We start from the raw sequence: 20,110 nt of genomic DNA, 5'->3' as shown, positions 1-20,110 counted from the left end.
TTAACACATTTCATTGTAACTTTGGACATCAGGTATTAGGCTCAATGACTCTACAGCACTAAATCTGGCTTATCTACCCCATCCACCTGTAATCATTTTTTAAAAATTTAAATTATAACTATATTTTTTTTCCTCCCATTCTCTATAATATAAATATACAGCTGAGGTCATAAATTACCCCACAGTCACTTGAACATAAAGTTCCAGGTACATATAGAAAAGAACACTCTTTATTTGCCTGTACCTCTTGTTTCCTGCTCTGTCAAAGATATGATAATCCTCAATTCATATTTATCTGCCTCTGTGACATTCAATGTGGCTCCACAGTCTTCTGTGTGTTCTTTCAATCAGGAAAGCGGTCAATACCCTCACAGCAGGAAGCAACAGAGCTGAACAGCTGGAGGAGGGAAGGAAAGCAGCGAGGGAAAATGAAGTATTAAGCCATCTGTGATACGAGAGCTCATCAGTGAGGAGGATGCCAGCAGCAACAGCGCGCCAAACAAACGTACCAAGGAGGTCAAAAAGAGGAAAGGAGACGACAGCCTACCCAGCTCCCAGACAAAGTTTGACAGCCCCATCTACTGTGCAAAAAAAGCCAAAACCCACAAAGATGACAAAAAATGTGCTGGCAATATGCCGGTACAGACGTGTGTGTATTTAGTGCATGCATATGAATTTTTATTATAGCTTTAGCAAACTGATGAAAACAAACAATTAAAATATGAGATATTAATAAAAGAAAAATGTACCTAAGAAAAATATTAACAGCAGCAGCGAGGGCTTAGTGTTGCTATTTTGAAAAACCGGTTTATTTAATCCATCCACACCAGTGTTCAAAAATAATATTCCTACAAAAGTCACTACTCATTACACAATTTTCATAATAAAATGCAGTTACTTCAAGTCTTCTGACTTCAGCTGTCTTGAGATGCCTCCAGCGGTCCGTGACACTGACTCCCCGATGGATTAAAGCTCCAATGCAGGTTTCACGTCAGTCCACGGGATGTCTGACAAGGCTCTGTTTGAAGGAAACGCTTGGAGATGAAACACTATGCACCACATTTAAGAGGAGGAAAGCTCCTATTACAGCTCCTGCAAATGTTTCCTACGATATACTGTGCAGGACACATACAGTACACACACTGCATATAGAAAAAGAAAAACATCCTCCTCAGAGTCAGGCACTACAATTCTGAGGAGTGCTTTGAGTGGATATTCAGATTAAGTGCTACGACCATCCTTATGCAATGATATCATCTTCATCAAGACCGTGCAGTAAAAATACACTTAACATGTAATAACTATGACTTGAGTGAAAGAATTAGCACTTAATGTGTCAGTGATCCCTCTTTGCATTACTCAGTGAACTTGTGAATGCATTTAGACAGAGGAACTGTTGGTACGGTTAGTAATGCTTTTTTCATTTATTCAACAGTTGTTACATTGTAAGTCTCGTGCCTCTGCTTTGAAAAGAATGCAATGTAAAGTAGGTGAGAAAATAAATACACATACAGCACACACAGAGATATAACTTAGTACCGATGATAAAAAAGTAAAGTCCCTGCTCAATATTGTATTTCGCACAAACAACATTGAGCCGAACAGTCAGTGTGTTTCAATAAACAAAACAGTATTGCACTTGAAGATACAAATCCATTAAGTGTTTTGCCTACACTTGCAGACAGACCACAGTCCTGTCCTTCAAACTGCACATTGATTTATTATAACCATGTAGTCACTTGGGGTCACAGGTGAAGAGAAGGCCTCCGACACCCATGAGAAAGTTGGACATGTCCACTTTGGAATGTGTTCACTGCAAGAATTCAGTCCATCGCTTGTCGAAGAATCTCCTCATCCTGTGGCCGGCTCGTCCGATTTCAGAGTCATCTTCGTTAAATCTCTCACAGTTATCGAAAACCAGGTTCACGTCGATGATGAATGTCTCCAAGTTTAAATACCTGTAATGATTAGAAATGGGTTTAATTTCAACTCATGAGCACTGTCCGAGTCATAAAATGTAAAATTAGGAATAAGATATGTTATGAAAACATCCTAAAAACTACAACAACACATACTGGTTACTGGTTAGCTTCTCCTTGATGGTGGAGAAGTCCATCGGTTTCTTGATGACTTTTCTGTATCCAGGAACAGCTCTGTGGTTGACTGGGGTGAGAAAAGGCCAGGCATCCTGATGGGCCTCCAGCTCAGCCAGCAGCACTCTGCAGGGAACAAAGAGCAGACACAGCTGAGCTTTTTGCATTGCAAATATATGACTTTTCACTACAACGGTCTGATTTGTTTACCCTTTAGTGATTTAAAATGTGAATTCTATTATAAAAATGTGTCACAGGAGCCTAATAATTTTAAACAATGACATAAGCTATATTATCAAGCTTCTAGGATCTAATTGCACAGTAAGTATATGCATGTGCGTACCGGCATATTCCCAGCTCATCTTTGTGCGTTTTGGCTTTTTTTGCACAGTAGATGGGGCTGTCAAATTTGGCCTGGGAGCTGGGTGGGCTGTTGTCTGCTTTCCTCCTTTTGACCTCCTTGGTACCTTTCTTTGGCACATTGTTGCTTCTGGCATCCTCCTCACTGATGAGCTCTCCATCCACAGATGGCTTAATGCTTCGTTTTCCCTCGACGCTTTCCTTCCCTCCTCCAGCTGTTCGGCTCTGCTGCTTCCTACTATGAGGGTATTGACCGCTTTCCTGTATGAAAGAACACGCAGAGGACTGTGGAGCCACATTAAACATCACACAGGTAGATAGATATGAACAGAGAGCTGAAAAATGAATAGCAAAAAACCCAGAACAACAACACACACACACAAAAGAATATTGGCTCTATGATCAATCCCTCAGGGGACACTGATGTACCTTTGACTCACAAGCTGGACAAAACCAGTCCCCATCAGGCACTGTATTGATCTTGGGTTTATGGCAGTAAGTGTGGCAGCCTCTATCACAGCCATCACAGAGTAAGAGCAGCTCTTCATTATCTCCTTTTTGACAGAACTGGCAGTGCTGGAAACAACAGCAACAAACGGTGCAGGAAAATGAGCATCCCTCTTTAAAAATTGTAATAGATTACCCCAACTGGTTTAATTAAAGCTAAAACAGATTAGTGAGATACTGAAAAAGATTATAAAAAATAGTGATTTATTGTGAATGAGATATATAACTGCTACCAAATCTTTCCTGCATTTAAACCTTCTCCAGAGCTTTAACCAGCTATCTGTGCCATCCTGCGTTGGTATCCTTGACTGTTTTTAAGAAGGCTTGTATATTTTTAAATTAGTTTTCATGAAACTGAATGAGAAGCTATGCAGCTTATAAGACTGCATGGTGACTCTTATTATATGCGATCAAATAAGGTAAACAAATCTGTGATGAAGAGAGAGAGAGAAACGTGCAGTGAAAGCAGGTGACACCAACCACTTTCATGATGGCTCGTTCCCAGGCAATGGATTTCTGCAGCTGCTGAATGCAGAGTGACAGCTGAGCTGAGCTGCGGACTTGACCGAGGGATTTGCGCCACAGTCTCATCCCAGGAGCCACCTCCTCCTCACTGCTTAAAAGGTCACGGGAAGTAAGACCACTTGTAAAATTAACTGAGAAACATGAGAACAAGTCAATTGTACAAAAAAAAAAAAAAAAAAAAAAAAGAGTTGCAAGTTCTTCTTTCTGGTGTCCTGAATCTTGCATTGTTATTTTCTACTTCTAATACAAAGACAGGCAAGGTGGCCTGTGTCTGACAAGTGGTATTTGAGGATCTCGTAAAGTACCTTCGCTCAATGTTCCTCTCAAGTTCTGCCAGCCTAGTAACCGCTATGTCAAGGGGATTGTTGGGCCGCCGCACCATAGAGCCAGGAACATCTTCTTGACTGGCGTCTCTCTCTCTTTTGTTTTCCTGAGCCAGGGAAGAGAAGGGCTTGTGCTCATGATAGACCAGATCCTTACTGTCAGACTGGGGCTCAGGGTGCATCCAACCCTGACAGAGATATCAGGGAAATATGGCCATCACAACACCTTATTTTAATCACACAGGTATATATATTAAAGAAAATTTCAATGGCCTTTCCGAGGAAATAATTAGAATAAACACTGAGGTTTTCTAAACAGCTGAAATGCTCGTCACTACCTTGACCTGCAGGCTGGCGGAGATGACTTTCCTCTCCAGAGCTTCAACCTGTCGCAGCAGGCGAATGTCCACCTCCATGGCCTTCTCCTCAACACACCAGCTCTCCACTGCCTCCTTGCTTACCTCCTGCTTTTCCATCCCTGTCACACCAATAGCTGCCACCAAATATGTATGAAAACATTAAAGCAAACTGCTTTCTAAGGAACGCTTTTAAAAAAGAAATTCCATAGCCAAATGTGTCACATCACATTAAAAACTCAAATAACAATACTTTTAAAAATCATGAAATGCTGAATGTCTGCCGACTCTCAAAGGAAATGTGAACCCACCATCTTTGCTGTTCTCACAGAGCTTGGTCATATGCTCCATATGTTTTTGGATCTGTTTCTGCAAGGCCTTCTCTCTGATGCCCCGGCAATGGAGGGTCTTGACCAGACTGTGCAGGTTCTCCATGTCAGACACACTCCACCAGCCATGCAGCATTTCTGGAAACACACACAAATTGGAGAAGTGACTGTGCTTTTCAATTTTAGCAACATTTGTTTGTTCGACTGACAATCACCACGGCATATTCTGTTGCTGTCTGGGCAATAGATATGTTCAGTCCAGCATATCTGATTTGTGCATACTGGCAGCGTGCCGTTCTTACCCTCTGGGATGGGCCGAGGATAAGGGTAGTCTTGGGTTTTGGCCCCCTCTATGGCAGCATATGAGGCACAAGTGGACTTGTCACTTGGGGACTCTGAGGTCTCGCACTTGTTGATAGAGTTATTTTCCAGAAAAGAGGCCTCATTTCCATGACCCTCTGCATGCTGTGAAGCTAGATCCACCATAGGGGGTAGAGGTGTGCCAGAGAAGGGCAGGCTGGGACTTGCCACTGAGCTAGACATGTCATGCTGTGTCAGTCTGCCTTCATGAATGCCAGACTTTACTTGCTGAGAATAAAAATGCATACACTCAGAATTATGATCAGATTACAGTTTTATTCCAATGCCACATGCATGGTCCAACAAAGGAAAAATTGTGATGTAATATGGACTAATTCTTGCAACACTTATCAGCGCTCTAAAAACTCATGAACTGATCTTTCTATCTGAGATGGAGATGCATTATTGTTATCCACCAACCTGAAAGATAGGCAATTCTGTGTTACTGATCCCAGGAGTAGTGTTGTAGCTATCTGTAGCTGAGGGATTAGTGGAGAGGAAAGAGGGGGATTTGGTTCTGATGGGTTGTGGAGAAGATGAGGAAACTGGTGGACTGGAACCAGAGGTCACTGAGGACTCGTCGCAGGGAGAGCGAGGAAATAGGCTAAACCACTGGCTGCTTTTTTCAGTCAGTGTCTTGGACAGCTGGTCATAATGAAGGCTGGACTGAGGACTCTGGGTCACCCAGTGAATGCTTTTCAGCTGAGTAGCACTGAGCAGAAATGGCACCGCAGTGTCCAATTTATCCATCAGACCCTGCTGAGTAGGGACTATCTGTGAGGCAGGATACGAAGGATAAGAAGCCGTGGTGGGGACTTTAAAAGAATGACTGTTCTGTGTATTGATGTCTGAATCTTGACCCATTTTGCCTACTTCTAGAAGTTTGCTGAGCTTAGATAAAGAGCCAGGTTTTTGGAGGAAGAGATTGTCTTTGTCCTGCTGGCTAGCTGTATCATTGTCTGTGCTCTGTGTGGAGCTGGAGACCACCGGATTTGTCTGTTCCAACTGCTCCCCTTTTACTCTGATCACCTCAGTAGCCCACTGTCTTCTTCTCTCCTCCTCCTCCACTTCACAGCCTAAGTAACATAAAATGAAAACAATGTTAAAAACAAAAAAGAAATCAGTAAGGATTTTGATCCTAAACACACTAAACAACGACCAAAGGAGACATTGGTTTTGTTTTGCACCTTCACTGCTCTCAGTGCCTTCAACAAAAATGCCACTGCACTGTGGAAGGACCCAGTAGCGCCGCTTGTATCTGTCCTGGCCAATCATCACAGAGCGCAGTAAGTGGGAGGAGTCAAACAGCTTCTGTCTAATCTGACTCTGTTGCTAGAGAGACACAAAGTTCAGGAAGTTATTAACCCACTCACACAGAACCTGGGAGTGGTAATAGAGAGAAAAAACATTATGAAGGCCACATTTTACTACACTAAGCACACAAAATTCCAATTGCATGTGTGAATTTCAACAGGACTCTTCTAATTTGTAACCACAAACCAAGTGTACAGGGAGACCCATGTTCCTATAGGAAACTAAAGGCTAATTTATGAAAATTGTTTTGTTGCTCAGTACTTATCTTACTAACAAAGTTTTGCTTATGAGTCATTGCTGTGTTAAGTTTGAATCACTGAACATGTTTGCAGTTCAGTGGTCGATGCTGTGCACTTCATGCTGGTTTGTTATAATAGATCCTCATATTACATTTTATTTCTGGCAAACAAATCAGTCAAAATATGAGAATAAAATGCATCATGTGACTGTTAAGTACTCAAAATAATAATCTGTAAATTGTAACCAATTATTTCCTGCGTTCACCTAGTAGCATTTCAACCATTCAGTGTAGTTAAATGCTACCTTGATGTGTGCACATCTTTTTATTATTATTTTTCTACCACTCCTGGGTACTTTACATTTATGAGTAATTCTTGAGATTGGGGTTTCATTTACCTTGTATGTTTTCTCAATCTGTTTCTCAAGTTCCTCGATGCTGGCAGAGCGTACACTGTCATCCTACATGGAAAAAAAAGTGGACTATTGCCATAATCAGCACAGATTTAGTCAGAGGCTCAAGTTAACAGCATTATGTTTCCACTGACCTCCTCTTCACATATGTCTGTTTTCTTTCCTCTTTTTCCACCTGCTTCTTCTTCCTCCTCCTCCTCGTCATCTCTTTGGTCTTCACTGTCATCGTCCTCATCTTCCTCTTCTTCACTGTCCCCTTCTTTCCTCTTGGATTTGTTTTGAACACTGACGAGCACAAAGGCATGGTTGTTCTCTCCTGCCCAACTGTTGTCTTTCTTCCCCGTCTTCTTGGTGTGGATACTCCTCAGTCTTTCAAAAAAGGAAGAAAAAAAAAGAAGAAAAAAAAAACAACATAGGAAAAAAGTAAGTGCTGGTCACAAAATGTCCAAGTGCATGCACAAGAATCTTTGAACAACAGCCGAAATCACGTATACTTACTTCCGAAGCTTTCCCTCAACAACCCACTTATCCTTCCTCAGGTTGGTCATATAATCTATGTTTTTGTCGATCTCACTGAAAAACAAATAAAAAATTAAAAAAAATGTCGAAACCGACATTTCGGTGACCTTTTTGTGCAAGAGGATGAGGCATTTTCAATGCATTGCAGTGTGCACCAGATGTGCTTCAAAGTGTAGAGCTAATAAAAAATTGATGCCACGTAGTTTGATGCAACCTTGTGAAACTGTCAATCAGGCTACGATTTGTCATATTCCTTTTAATGCTTCAGCTATTCCATTAAAACTGAAGACTCCATGAATAAAACAAGCCTGAATGTTCCACTCTCAGGCACAGAAAGAAAATTAACACACACTCGTCTGGCTGAGTGTTGCGACACAAACAACCTGCTGCTTAACACTGAGAAGACCAAGGAGCTCATCGTGGACTACAGGAGGAATGCTGACCCACGTCCACCCATCTACATTAAGGGGACGGCTGTGGAGCGTGTGAGCAGCTTCAAGTTCCTGGGAGTTCACATCTCCGAGGATCTCATCTGGACGACCAACTGCTCCAAGCTGGTCAAGAAGGCTCATCAGCGCCTCTTCTTCTTGAGGACTCTGAGGAAGAACCACCTGTCCTCAGACATCCAGGTGAACTTCTATCGCTGTACCATCGAGAGCATCCTGACCAACTGTATAACAGTCTGGTACGGGAACTGCTCTGCCTCAGACCGGAAGGCGTTGCAGAGGGTCGTGAAAACTGCCCAATGCATCGCCGGAGCACCACTTCCTGCCATAAAGGACATCTACAGGAAGCGGTGTCTGAAAAGGGCTGGGACAATCATCAAAGACCCCAGTCACCCATCACATGGACTCTTCACCCTCCTGCTCTCTGGGAGGCGCTACAGGAGCCTCCGTACTAAGACCACCAGGTACCGGAACAGCTTCTTCCCCACAGCTGTCAGACTCCTGAACTCTGCCTCCTGACATCTGACCCACGTTAACACATGGACTGGACATACACACACCCACAACCACCTACACACACAATGGACAACTGTACCCTCAAACACACAATAATAACATGCATATACAGCCTGTACATACTTACAGTTATAGCATATTCATAACATACATAAGTAACCTACATACTTCATACCATGTACATTATAACATACCATAATAGACCCATTTCTATAATATACTCACATATCGATATTATTGCTAATATATATTTGTAATACATCTATATCATGGCTAAAGCACTTCTGGATGGATGCAAACTGCATTTCGTTGCCTTGTACCTGTGACATGTGCAATGACAATAAAGTTGAATTCTATTCTATTCTATTCTATAAGATGCAAACCCTTAAAGGAAGCATTTACTTCAATGGTTATTAAGTTTACTATTTATGATTATTTTTTTTAGGTGGGGTGAAATGAAAACACTGACATCATGAATTTCAGTTGGAGGCAGGGCACTCACCTGATCACAGCCTTACTGCAGCAAAGCTCATTTACCAGGAATGCTAAAACAGAGGCCTTCTGTGACGGACTGTGGGCTTGGAAAGGCTTAGTCCTGAGACTAAAAGCCAGCATGGCCACCTCTTTCTGTTCAGAGTGACCCTCCATGTAGATCTGCAGAATCTCAGACACATTGTCCCGGTTGATCTCCACATTAGTCAAGTGGTCCCCCAAGATGGTTTTGCTCTTTAAAAAAAATGAAATAAAAACAAAATCAGTAAGCTTACATGAGACTTCCTTTTTATGTTCTGTAGCCTTACGCAAAAAAAAAAAAAAAAATCAAAAAAAAAAAAAAAAAAAATCACAATATTGTATGTGTCTGATAGAAAACTGTCCTTTCAAGCAATTATCCCTTCCTGATGTTAAGTGCTTAAGTGTCTCACAGGATGTGTCACATCTGGGATGTGCAGATTATTAAGTCACACTCTGTATATCTCTCTTGGCATGCACACAACAGCTTCTTAGGAGAACATTTAAGTACAGTCAATCAAAGAAATGTTTATATCCAACTACACAATAATGTGGAATGGTCTGGGGAGGAATTAAATTTGTGATTTAAAACTAAAATGGGGCATAAGTACAATAATTACCCACCTAAAGACTTTAGATCTCTGAAGTTAAAAACACATATGGAGCAAATAGCTTGGGTCTTGTTTACAAGGTAAGCTGCTGCCAACATTTCCTTATACATTTATACGTGTCTACTGTCACTGCTGTCAATTCTTTAGTTATTACAGCTCACTCAGCATTGTAATAACCAAATCAGTGAGAATGCAATATTTAAAAATCAGAAACACCACATTTTAAAGGGACACAGTAGCATGTCTGTGCTGTATGTCTGTGTGTGTTATTTACACCACAGGAAGCGTTTACACTTCCAAAAATCCAAACTGCAATTACAACAACAGATTCACCTTGTGACCTGCAGGTACCCCAGGATCACACACAGCTGCAGAGAGCATGGTCACCAACAGGTCCTGGACCTTTTCCATATTTTCCGCAATGTTCAGTAACCCTTCTTGAAGGTCACCTATAGTGAGCGGGTCTGAATTTAAATCCAGTCCCAGCACCTTTCCAAAGCTGTGCAGAAACTGCAAAACCATCAGGCAGTTAGAGAAGGTGCTTCCTGCTAATACCAGACCAGGGATACGGGACAACTCTGGAAGAGGCTGTAAAGAAATGCAAATAAAAACTTAAAGTATGATAAAACCTACACAGAAATTATACACAAAACTATACAACTATAATAGTTACTGGATTGCAGTTTATAAAACATTATTGCAAACTGCTCTGATTTTGAAATTAAAAATGGGGTGCATGTTCCAAGACATATTTTAGTGAAGGACTAGTTTGAACACTTGGTCAATGTTATAACACGAGGAGCCACACGGTGGCACCGTTTTAACCCTTTTCATGAATTCCAGATGCTTTAAATGATCTTAAACATCTGTTTTGTTACAGATTGTGAAACAATTATACCATAAATCACCAAAAGCAGTTCTAATCTTTAAGGATGTGCACAGCTCCAATAATGGTTGGTTGATAACTATATCAAAATGATCACTGGACTGGTGGGAAATCTGCTCTTTCAGACAAATGGACACTATTCAAGACGGATATATGAACTCTTATTTCTATTTGCCAACATCTCAGCCAACATTAACACAGAGTGTGTATACCTTATGATCCGCTAAACACATGTCCTCATTTGGCTTCTTCAGCTCCTTTGCTTTTTCCAGTTCTAGTCTTCTGAGCTCCAGTTTCCTTTCCTTGTTCAACTGTTTCTCATCTTTCTTTTCTTTTTTCAGACGTTCCTTCTCCTAAAGGAAAGTTAAATCCTTACAAACAATATACTTATATTTACACTGATTTACAAAGTGAAGAACAAAAAAGAAAAGAAAAAAGAAATGCTTTTAGGATCACCATGTGCTTTCTTGTACTGTGTACTGCATTACTGAATGAATGAATTTATAATTTTGTTTTCATGTCTGGTCATTTACATGGCCAGTTCCTCATGAAATTATTCAGTCATAAACAGACCGCACATGATGTTCCACGAGATGCTCAACAAAACAACAAGCACAAACACAATCCAACAAACACATGAGTCTAAGAATGAAATTTATTTTATTCTTCACCTCTTATATTCAGTCACACCTCATGTTATGTGCACACAGAGGGACCACAACACCATATTCAACAGATTTCCTCAACCCATCTTTGTGTGCAGTTAGTCTAACACAGCATTTACACTTCTCCACATCCTTCTTCTTAAGAACATGTCTATTCTGACAGGAGTGGTCTCATCCAGGATGATAACACTCTCAGCCACAAGTCAAAAAGGGTTACTAAATAATTTAACCATGATGTAGACCACATGGTAAGGCCTTCAACAGATCTCAAAATAACGGGACACCTGTGAGAGATTGTTTCAAATAATAGTGCACAATCAGAAGAAACTGGAAATAAAGGTTGTTTTTTTGGGGGTTTTTTTTATTTCTCTAAAAAGAAGAACAGATTTTGGGAATCGGTGGCAAAACTAACTTTTGTTTTAAAGCCCTTCTGGCGTTATGTGATACTAGGGGTGCAACGATACTCATATCGATATTGAACCGTTCGATACAGTGCTTTCGGTTCGGTACGCATATGTATCAAACAATAAAATTTTTAAAATTTATTTGATCAACTTTTCTTCTGACGATGCTGTCTGTGTTGAGAGCTCAGTGGATCTGCGTTCGACTACTCCGCCTAGGCTGCACTATCGAGCACAGATCCACTGAGCGCAGCGCAAGCTAGCAAGACAGAAGCTAAGCTCCTTGCAACATGGCAAATTGAATCTCCTGCACCCTCATTCAGATCTGGCCTTTGGAACTATTTTGGTCTTCATGTGAAGCATGACCCTGATGGTAAGCGCGTCATGGACAAAAGTAAAACAGTATGTTGGATGTGCCACGCAATGCTCAATTACATGGGTGGGAACTAGAGATGGCACGATACCACTTTTTTATGTCCAATACCGATACCAATATCATAAATTTGGATATCTGCCGATACCGATATGAATCCGATATAGTGTTTTTTAATCAACAAAACTGTTTTTTAAATATCTTGCTGCATTTTGTATAAGTTCATACTCAAGTTTAAAACAACAACTACACTAAAGCTATTCTGTTATACCTGTATGCAAAAAAAAAATATTTCATAGTTCAGCAATACTGATCAATCTAATAAACTTAAACCTACACCATCCTCCCTATTCTGGTATTTTAAAGAGTACTTAGCGTAAATATTAAGCAACCTAACTAATAGGGTTCCAACTCCCAGCAACAACAAAAATAAATAAATAAAAAAATAGGGAACCACCCCTCACACTCCACCTCATGATGCTTAATCAACGTAATCAACCTTAATTTGATGCAGTGTGGAAAAAAAAGCACAGAAATCAATTCTTTTTCAAGAAATATTAAATAGATTCAACATCTTTCTTCAACAAAATTGCAGACTGCACAGATGGTACCTTCCCAAAGGAAAAAGTACTATAGCTTACTAGGGTATATATATTAGACTTAATAGTCACTATATACAGTAATGGACTTCTATTCATTTTACATCAAATTAAAACTTTGGGTGTAAGATTCGGATAATTATTTATTAAAAGCTAGACATTTTAAATGAGAATAAGAAAGAAAAGTATGTCTTTGTGCCCCCTTTTCCCTGTTAATGCCCTATCGGCCCCCCTGGCTAAACTTTGCTAGATCCGCCCCTGCACAGTTACCAGCCGTCAGCTACGTAGAAAAAGATCCTCGAGTAGAAAGTAATAATAAATAAATTCTAACAACAGCTGATCAAGCTTAAACGTGCTGCTGTTGTTCAGCCGCTGGTTTCCTCTTTCTGGTGCAAAGTGGGCCAAAAACAAACCAGAGAGACGGACTCGCGACAGAAAAGCCGATCAGCTGATCGTTAAGCAGTTTCATGATTGAAGTAGCAGCCAGAAGAGGCAGTCGCTCCATATATCGTTTGGTAAGCTTAACGCAGGAATGCTTTACAAACATTCAGAGATGGACTTACACACTTGCTTTACTTCTCTCGGGGATAACTTTGTCGGAGATGAAATGCCGGGTTGCTAGCGAAGCTCCAAATGCTATCCAGACCACAGGTCCCGCATGCCACAGCCGCTCTATCACGTGATGCATACTGCTCCGACTGCTAACGTTCTGAGGTGAGTTACGGCGTGTTGCAAGTTTTGTGAGGTGCTTTCGTGATATTTAATGGATCGGATTACATTTTTTATTTTTCTCCGATATCCGATCCAGTAATTTAGGTCAGTATCAGACCGATACCGATACGTAATATCAGATCGGTCCATCTCTAGTGGGAACTACTGCGTTAGCGCAGTTTGCCCCGTCCAGCCCCACGCACGGGGCGATCCGCGGTAGCTCGTTAACGGAGATTTGCCGTGTTGTGGCGTTAACGTCATTTCAGATTAACGCTGACAGCACTAGTGGGAACAAAATGAATATCACTGCACATTTACTCCGACATCATCCTAGTGCAAAGACAAGTGGAAGCAGACAAAAAACAACAAGCACGCATGCTACAAACTTTACCCGAGTCATTTAGACAGCCGTTAGCACATGATTCTCCTTATGGGGACCTGATATGTTTAATATGCTGCTGAGAATATAGCCCATTTTAATAAATTAATTTTAATAAATGACAAATTAAAAAAGCATGAACATTTTTTTGTATTGAAAAAAATATCGAACCGTGACACCAAAGTATCGAACCGAACCGTGAATTTTGTGTATCGTTGCACGCCTATGCCCCTGTACATATGGTACTATGTCCCATCATAGCAGACTGCTGAACTTTCCTTGTTTCACTCATCCTTCCTTCAGCAAGTCTGCAAAAACAAGCTGTGATACATCAGCAGTTACTCACCTCCGCCTTCTTGCGGGCCTCGACAGCCTTCATGAGTATCATGTGCTGCCTGCGTCTTTCCCTCTCCTGGTAGAACACAGACGCGCAGATTATATCATTTTCAAAGAAAGACATTTGTTCACAGATGTCATTCCTGATGACACGCACAAAGACGTAACAGTCGGCGCGTGTTGCACATTGTACATTGTATGGAACGGTTAAACAAAATGGGACACGGCGATAAACAAAAAGCAAATGAGGGCAGTGATGCATACACAAAGCATAAGCTCAGTGTTAGACACAGCCATTACAAAATTAATCTGAGCGTGTTGGCGAGAAGCAGGCTGAGAGTTTTAACCGCAAGCAGCAGATATTGTTTTGCAGCGACGAGCAAAATAATGAATGCATCTCCACTAAACTGATGAACCACATCATATTAAAGTACCAAGACATCATGGAGATTATATATTATTATTGCTGCATATCTATACAATCATATACGCATAAAAAGGACGAAAGCAGACACATGACATCGTTTCAAAACAAACAGTGCAATAGAAATATTTATTAGAGTGCGTTGCATTCATTCGTGATCATTCTGGGCAGATAATGGATGTGTGTATCTGAGAGATCAATAGTGCAGACATAAGCGGTGCACTGTACTGGAAAAGCCATGCAGACGGATGTTGTTTGACTACAGCAAAAACTAGGAGTTAACCATTGTTGCGATGGCAGCCATATAACACAACACATTCACAATACGTTGTCAAAACACACAGAAGCATACTCATACCATATCTAGTCTATGTCTCTCCAACTCCTGGCAGAAAGAGTTGTCAAAATATTAAGAAACAGAAAAATTACACATTACAAAAAAATTTAAACTAATATAAGAAATTTCCAACGCGTGTGACTTAGGCAACAATACCTGGTGCTTCAGTATGACGGCTTGTAGTCTTCGCATCTCCCTCTCCTTTACAAACAAAATTAGTTCAAGTGGAAAGGAAACATAACACACGTAATCATGTGTTCATTTATACATGCGTTTGGAATGCAGTGCTTTTTAAACTACAAGGCAAAAACCAAAAACATTACGTAAGCAGCGACAGACGTTCAAATCAAAACAAAGGTTAGCTCATTAACCTCCTCTCACCTTGTTACGTTTCTCAGCTTCCAGTATCCTGGCACTCGCCGCCGCTTCCCTTTTTTTTCTCTTTTCCTGCAAGCGCAAAACAGACCCGATGCACTCATTCAAGCACAAACAAAAGATGCTATTAACTGAAGCAAACCTTTGAGATATCTATCAAATGCTTTTGACTAATATATTGACTCATTTTCAACTAAGACATCACACAGAGAAAACTTTAAAACTGAGTGATTTCCTTGTTACATCCAAGATTGCCGTTTGTCAGTCTACTTAAAGCCAGCGGCTCCCTGATAATATCAAATCTAACAGACTGAAATCTTGAGCAATGAGATAATTATTTCCTCCCATTAAGACTGAAAGACAAAATGGCAGTGGTTATTATTAAACACCAGCAGGCAGTGAGAATAAATTAAGCAAAATTTCTATCAGTAATTATAGCCCCAATGAAATCCTGTTAAGAGCCACTTGCCAAGCGTGTCAACTGAAATTTGATTTATGAAGGCTAAAATATTCACAGCTTCTATTAGTGAGGGAATGCAAAGTAGGTATTTCACCTAGCCACGGTAAACTCTGGTCCACCTCTTTCTTAATGAAATACTGTATTTTGCATTAAGCTCCAGCATGGTCTGAGGAGATTTTCATATTCAATGGCACTTTTTGCAAAAAACCAATTAAGCATTAGTCACATGTACTGACTAAAAGTAGGACCACATAATTTAGGAATAGCCTTTGGTTGCTTTTTTTTTCTTCCTATAAATCCTATCAACAGCAGAGAGGAAGTGTTTAAGAATGTTTCTGCAATAACTTTCAGGACAAACCTCAAGAATTTGCTGTGCACGGAGTTCTTTCTCCATACGAATTTGCTGAATGCGCTTGATCTTCTCCTGGTAAAAGGATGAGGGCGAGATCAAATGAATTAACTATTAAGTCATGCATGTTATAGAGCGGTGGAGGGGAGCACGGTGCGGGGGTGAAGACGTACAGTGGCTCTATGCAGATGAGAAAGGTGCAGCATTGTGGAGAACAGCAACTTTCTTGTACGGTTTCAAAGCTATTCAAGTGTGCTTAAAACCTTTTCACCTTGGAGTGTGTAAAGAGCAGAGTGGCTCAAGCTCTGCGTGGAAAATTAAACATAAATCCTTACTTGCTGTTTAAGAATCTTCAGCTGTTCCCTCTTTTTCCTCCTCTCCTCAGCAGCCATTATTGCTGAAAAACACATGAAAATCTGATCTGCACAAAGCACGTCATCTAGTGTTTCAAATGAGTCTGATTTGACGACAGAAGTTTACCTTGTTGTTTCTTTGCCTCCTTTGCGGCTTGCGCTATAGCCTGTTTCTCTAGTTTTCTCATCATTTTGATCTGAGCTGCCTGTCGTGCTATTTCTGCAACATGATGAAATATAAAATATGAAGCATGAAATCACACGTGCCGTAAGGTCCTCAAAATATTAGAAAAACCTGACCTACACATACAGTGGGGCAAAAAAGTATTTAGTCAGCCACCGATTGTGCAAGTTCCCCCACTTAAAATGATGACAGAGGTCAGTAATTTGCACCAGAGGTACACTTCAACTGTGAGAGACAGAATGTGAAAAAAAAAAATCCATGAATTCACATGGTAGGATTTGTAAAGAATTTATTCGTAAATCAGGGTGGAAAATAAGTATTTGGTCACCTCAAACAAGGAAAATCTCTGGCCCTCACAGACCTGTAACGTCTTCTGTAAGAAGCTTTTCTGTCCCCCACTCGTTACCTGTATGAATGGCACCTGTTTGAACTCATCTGTATAAAAGACACCTGTCCACAGCCTCAAACAGTCAGACTCCAAACGCCGCCATGGCCAAGACCAAAGAGCTTTCGAAGGACACCAGGAAAAGTATTGTAGACCTGCACCAGACTGAGAAGAGTGAATCTACAATAGGCAAGCAGCTTGGTGTGAAAAAATCAACTGTGGGAGCAATCATCAGAAAATGGAAGACATACAAGACCACTGATAATCTCCCTCGATCTGGGGCTCCACGCAAGATCTCATCCCGTGGGGTCAAAATGATCATGAGAACGGTGAGCAAAGATCCCAGAACCACACGGGGGGACCTGGTGAATGACCTGCAGAGAGCTGGGACCAAAGTAACAAAGGTCACCATCAGTAACACACTACAACGGCAGGGAATCAAATCCCGCAGTGCCAGACGTGTTCCGCTGCTGAAGCCAGTGCATGTCCAGGCCCGTCTGAAGTTTGCCAGAGAGCACATGGATGATACAGCAGAGGATTGGGAGAATGTCATGTGGTCAGATGAAACCAAAGTAGAACTTTTTGGTATAAACTCAACTCGTCGTGTTTGGAGGAAGAAGAATACTGAGTTGCATCCCAAGAACACCATACCTACTGTGAAGCATGGGGGTGGAAACATCATGCTATGGGGCTGTTTTTCTGCCAAGGGGACAGGACGACTGATCCGTGTTAAGGACAGAATGAATGGGGCCATGTATCGTGAGATTTTGAGCCAGAACCTCCTTCCATCAGTGAGAACTTTGAAGATGAAACGAGGCTGGGTCTTCCAACATGACAATGATCCAAAACACACCGCCCGGGCAACAAAGGAGTGGCTCCGTAAGAAGCATTTGAAAGTCCTGGAGTGGCCTAGCCAGTCTCCAGACCTCAACCCCATAGAAAATCTGTGGCGGGAGTTGAAAGTCCGTGTTGCTCGGCGACAGCCCCAAAACATCACTGCTCTCGAGAAGATCTGCATGGAGGAATGGGCCAAAATACCAGCTACTGTGTGTGCAAACCTGGTAAAGACCTATAGTAAACGTTTGACCTCTGTTATTGCCAACAAAGGTTATGTTACAAAGTATTGAGTTGTATTTTTGTTATTGACCAAATACTTATTTTCCACCCTGATTTACGAATAAATTCTTTACAAATCCTACCATGTGGATTCATGGATTTTTTTTTGTTTTTGTTTTTTTTTCACATTCTGTCTCTCACAGTTGAAGTGTACCTCTGGTGCAAATTACTGACCTCTGTCATCATTTTAGGTGGGGGAACTTGCACAATCGGTGGCTGACTAAATACTTTTTTGCCCCACTGTACCTGCCAAATCACTCTAAACAACCTACAGAGACAGTTTTTTGTGACAAGCTAACTGGAGAATTTAAGCACTGCCATAAATGCAAACAACAGAGTAGGCTGATTTTAAAGGTGTAATCACAACTGGAAGTTTAGGTCGGAGACTAAGAGTCAAACCCATTTGTGGCTGTCCAATAAGACAACAAATCTTGTTGACAGCAAATCAAACAGCAAAACACTCGATATGTCTTTAAGCATGAAGTAGGAACAGTTACCAGGTTTATAAAGGCATATAAATACAGACAAAGCCTACTGTTTTCAAACAAAATTTTTGATGTGAAGCCTGCCTCGATCACGAGATTTTCAAGCATTTTTAAAGACCTGAAATTTTAATCTGTCAAATTTAAGACAAATGGTCCAAAAAGATGGACAAATTGAGGAAATGCAGGACTGTTGCCATCCATCCCAGGCATGAGAGCCTTGCGAAGATCACACCAAGATCAAAACACGCAATCCCTGAAAGCAGTAAAAAGTAAAAAGCAGTCGAAGGGTAACAGGCAATACCAGCAGAAAACCACAAATGAAACCACTGGACACCAATAAAAACACAGCAGTGCAAAAAGCTTAACTGGATGCTTCACATTTCTTTGTGTACATTCTGTGTAGAAAAGGCCCAACTGAGGCAAAAATGTCTCAGTTGTGACAAAAAAAACCCCAAAACAACCCCTTTTTTTGCACGTTATCAATGTTTGGAGGACCAAATGCCATTGTGCACTCCCAAATGTGAAACATGGTGAAGGGAGCAATGTAGTCTGAAAGCTGTTCCGCTACCTCAACTGGAAAAAGGAAGATCAAGGCACTTAAATAAATCAAACAGAGACTGAATGGAAAAGAACCATGTTCATATTTTGGAAAGCCATGTCAGCGTCCTGACCTCAACCCAGCTGAGATGCTGTGACATGAACTGATCAATCAGAAAATGCTGATGAACTCTAACAGTTCTGCAGGCAGGAATGGTCAAACTTCATCCTCACTGTTCTGGAACTAAGCTATAAGAAAACGTGATGGAGGCCTTTGCACCTAAAGGACATTTTCCAAATTAAGACATTCAAAGTTTACCCACTTCTTCCAGCTTGCACTGACTTTAAAACAACTTCTAATGCTAATAGTTATTATCAGTAACATGGAAAGCTGCATGAAGCTGCATAAAGTCTAATTTAGTTAGACTTTAACTATAATTTAAACTCTGAAGTTAATTAAAATTACTGTGAAGAAATTTCTGATAAGAATTCTGGGTTCCCAAAAGGTTATCAATGATTTCTGAGTCTCCTGGCAGTCTAAAGCCCACCTTTAACAGGTGCCATGGAAACATTTTTCCACGTTAACTGACCTTGAGCTTCCAGCTTACGAAGTAACTTGGCATCAGAGACATCTTGGAAGTTATTTTCACCACCATTTAGAGGATAAGGTTTCCACTGTATAGCCCCAGTGCTATCACCTGTCGGCTGGTGCTCAGACTTTGTGCGCCGGCTGCGCCTCCCATCCATCGCTATGATGCTGGGAGCAATCTCATCCTCAGCCAGTAGGAACCACTGTAAACCCTGGGTAATTTGAAGTAGATACAAGCAAAAGGATAAAAATGGCTAGCTTAGCGCTATAAACTCCATATACAGGGTCATTTTGATTTTAATCCATTTCTATAACCTTCCAAAGATGCTGGGTTTAAAAATGCAACTTTCACATAAATTTATTTGCAATTTTCTGATTAGCTGAAATGTTCTGCAAAATCAGCACTGAGAGGCTAAAATTAACAAAAGCTACTAACTGTACACCAAAGATTGCACATATAATAATCACTGTTGTTACTGTGAGCTCACGTCTGTAAGAAACGAACATGAAAAAGTAGAAGCCTTTACCTCGGGCCCTTCTCTGGCTTCATAGAAATCCCCAACTTTAATTTTTGTACTAAAGCTGAAGTTGTCTCGTGAGATTTCAGTTATTCCATTCCTGATTAAGTACTGCAGACAAAAGAATAACACACACTAATTAATCCATAGGTAGGAACCACCAAACGTTACATAATCCTTCAACAGTCTGATTAGTACATGCAATCATTAAAAGCTCTAAATCCACTT

General features: G+C 40.9%; 1 protein-coding gene across 12 annotated transcripts in view; it reads right to left on the bottom strand.

Annotated features, from left to right (window-relative positions):
- Positions 1-612: 612 nt before the first annotated feature.
- LOC146651202 (bromodomain adjacent to zinc finger domain protein 2B-like) overlaps positions 613-20,110 on the bottom strand; it is a 55,003-nt gene continuing 35,505 nt past the window's right edge. For 3 of the 12 annotated variants that reach the window (XM_085384187.1, XM_085384189.1, XM_085384188.1), the window contains 26 exons: positions 19,892-19,993; positions 19,366-19,576; positions 16,196-16,288; positions 16,051-16,112; positions 15,725-15,790; positions 14,913-14,978; positions 14,688-14,732; positions 14,553-14,579; positions 13,781-13,846; positions 10,519-10,659; positions 9,754-10,008; positions 8,802-9,025; positions 7,317-7,391; positions 6,953-7,187; positions 6,804-6,866; positions 6,041-6,185; positions 5,274-5,929; positions 4,796-5,081; positions 4,476-4,631; positions 4,147-4,301; positions 3,791-3,996; positions 3,441-3,576; positions 2,883-3,029; positions 2,437-2,714; positions 2,076-2,219; positions 615-1,958 (listed from right to left, as the gene is read on the bottom strand). In XM_085384187.1, coding sequence (XP_085240313.1) covers positions 1,811-1,958; positions 2,076-2,219; positions 2,437-2,714; positions 2,883-3,029; positions 3,441-3,576; positions 3,791-3,996; positions 4,147-4,301; positions 4,476-4,631; positions 4,796-5,081; positions 5,274-5,929; positions 6,041-6,185; positions 6,804-6,866; positions 6,953-7,187; positions 7,317-7,391; positions 8,802-9,025; positions 9,754-10,008; positions 10,519-10,659; positions 13,781-13,846; positions 14,553-14,579; positions 14,688-14,732; positions 14,913-14,978; positions 15,725-15,790; positions 16,051-16,112; positions 16,196-16,288; positions 19,366-19,576; positions 19,892-19,993 — 4,188 coding nt within the window. In that variant the 3' untranslated portion in view covers positions 615-1,810. Of the gene's footprint in view, positions 1,959-2,075; positions 2,220-2,436; positions 2,715-2,882; positions 3,030-3,440; positions 3,577-3,790; positions 3,997-4,146; positions 4,302-4,475; positions 4,632-4,795; positions 5,082-5,273; positions 5,930-6,040; positions 6,186-6,803; positions 6,867-6,952; positions 7,188-7,316; positions 7,392-8,801; positions 9,026-9,753; positions 10,009-10,518; positions 10,660-13,780; positions 13,847-14,552; positions 14,580-14,687; positions 14,733-14,912; positions 14,979-15,724; positions 15,791-16,050; positions 16,113-16,195; positions 16,289-19,365; positions 19,577-19,891; positions 19,994-20,110 lie in introns of all 12 variants that reach the window. The other 9 variants (XM_085384192.1, XM_085384191.1, XM_085384190.1 and 6 more) reach the window with 8 other exon arrangements.

This window comes from Rhamphochromis longiceps, linkage group LG16 (assembly GCF_057381845.1).
Source record: "Rhamphochromis longiceps isolate RC_006_pf linkage group LG16, R_longiceps_female_GT1.1, whole genome shotgun sequence".
Lineage (NCBI taxonomy): Eukaryota > Metazoa > Chordata > Actinopteri > Cichliformes > Cichlidae > Rhamphochromis > Rhamphochromis longiceps.
The sequence above is the reverse complement of the archived record's forward strand: the minus strand, read 5'-3'. Positions and strand labels throughout refer to the sequence as shown.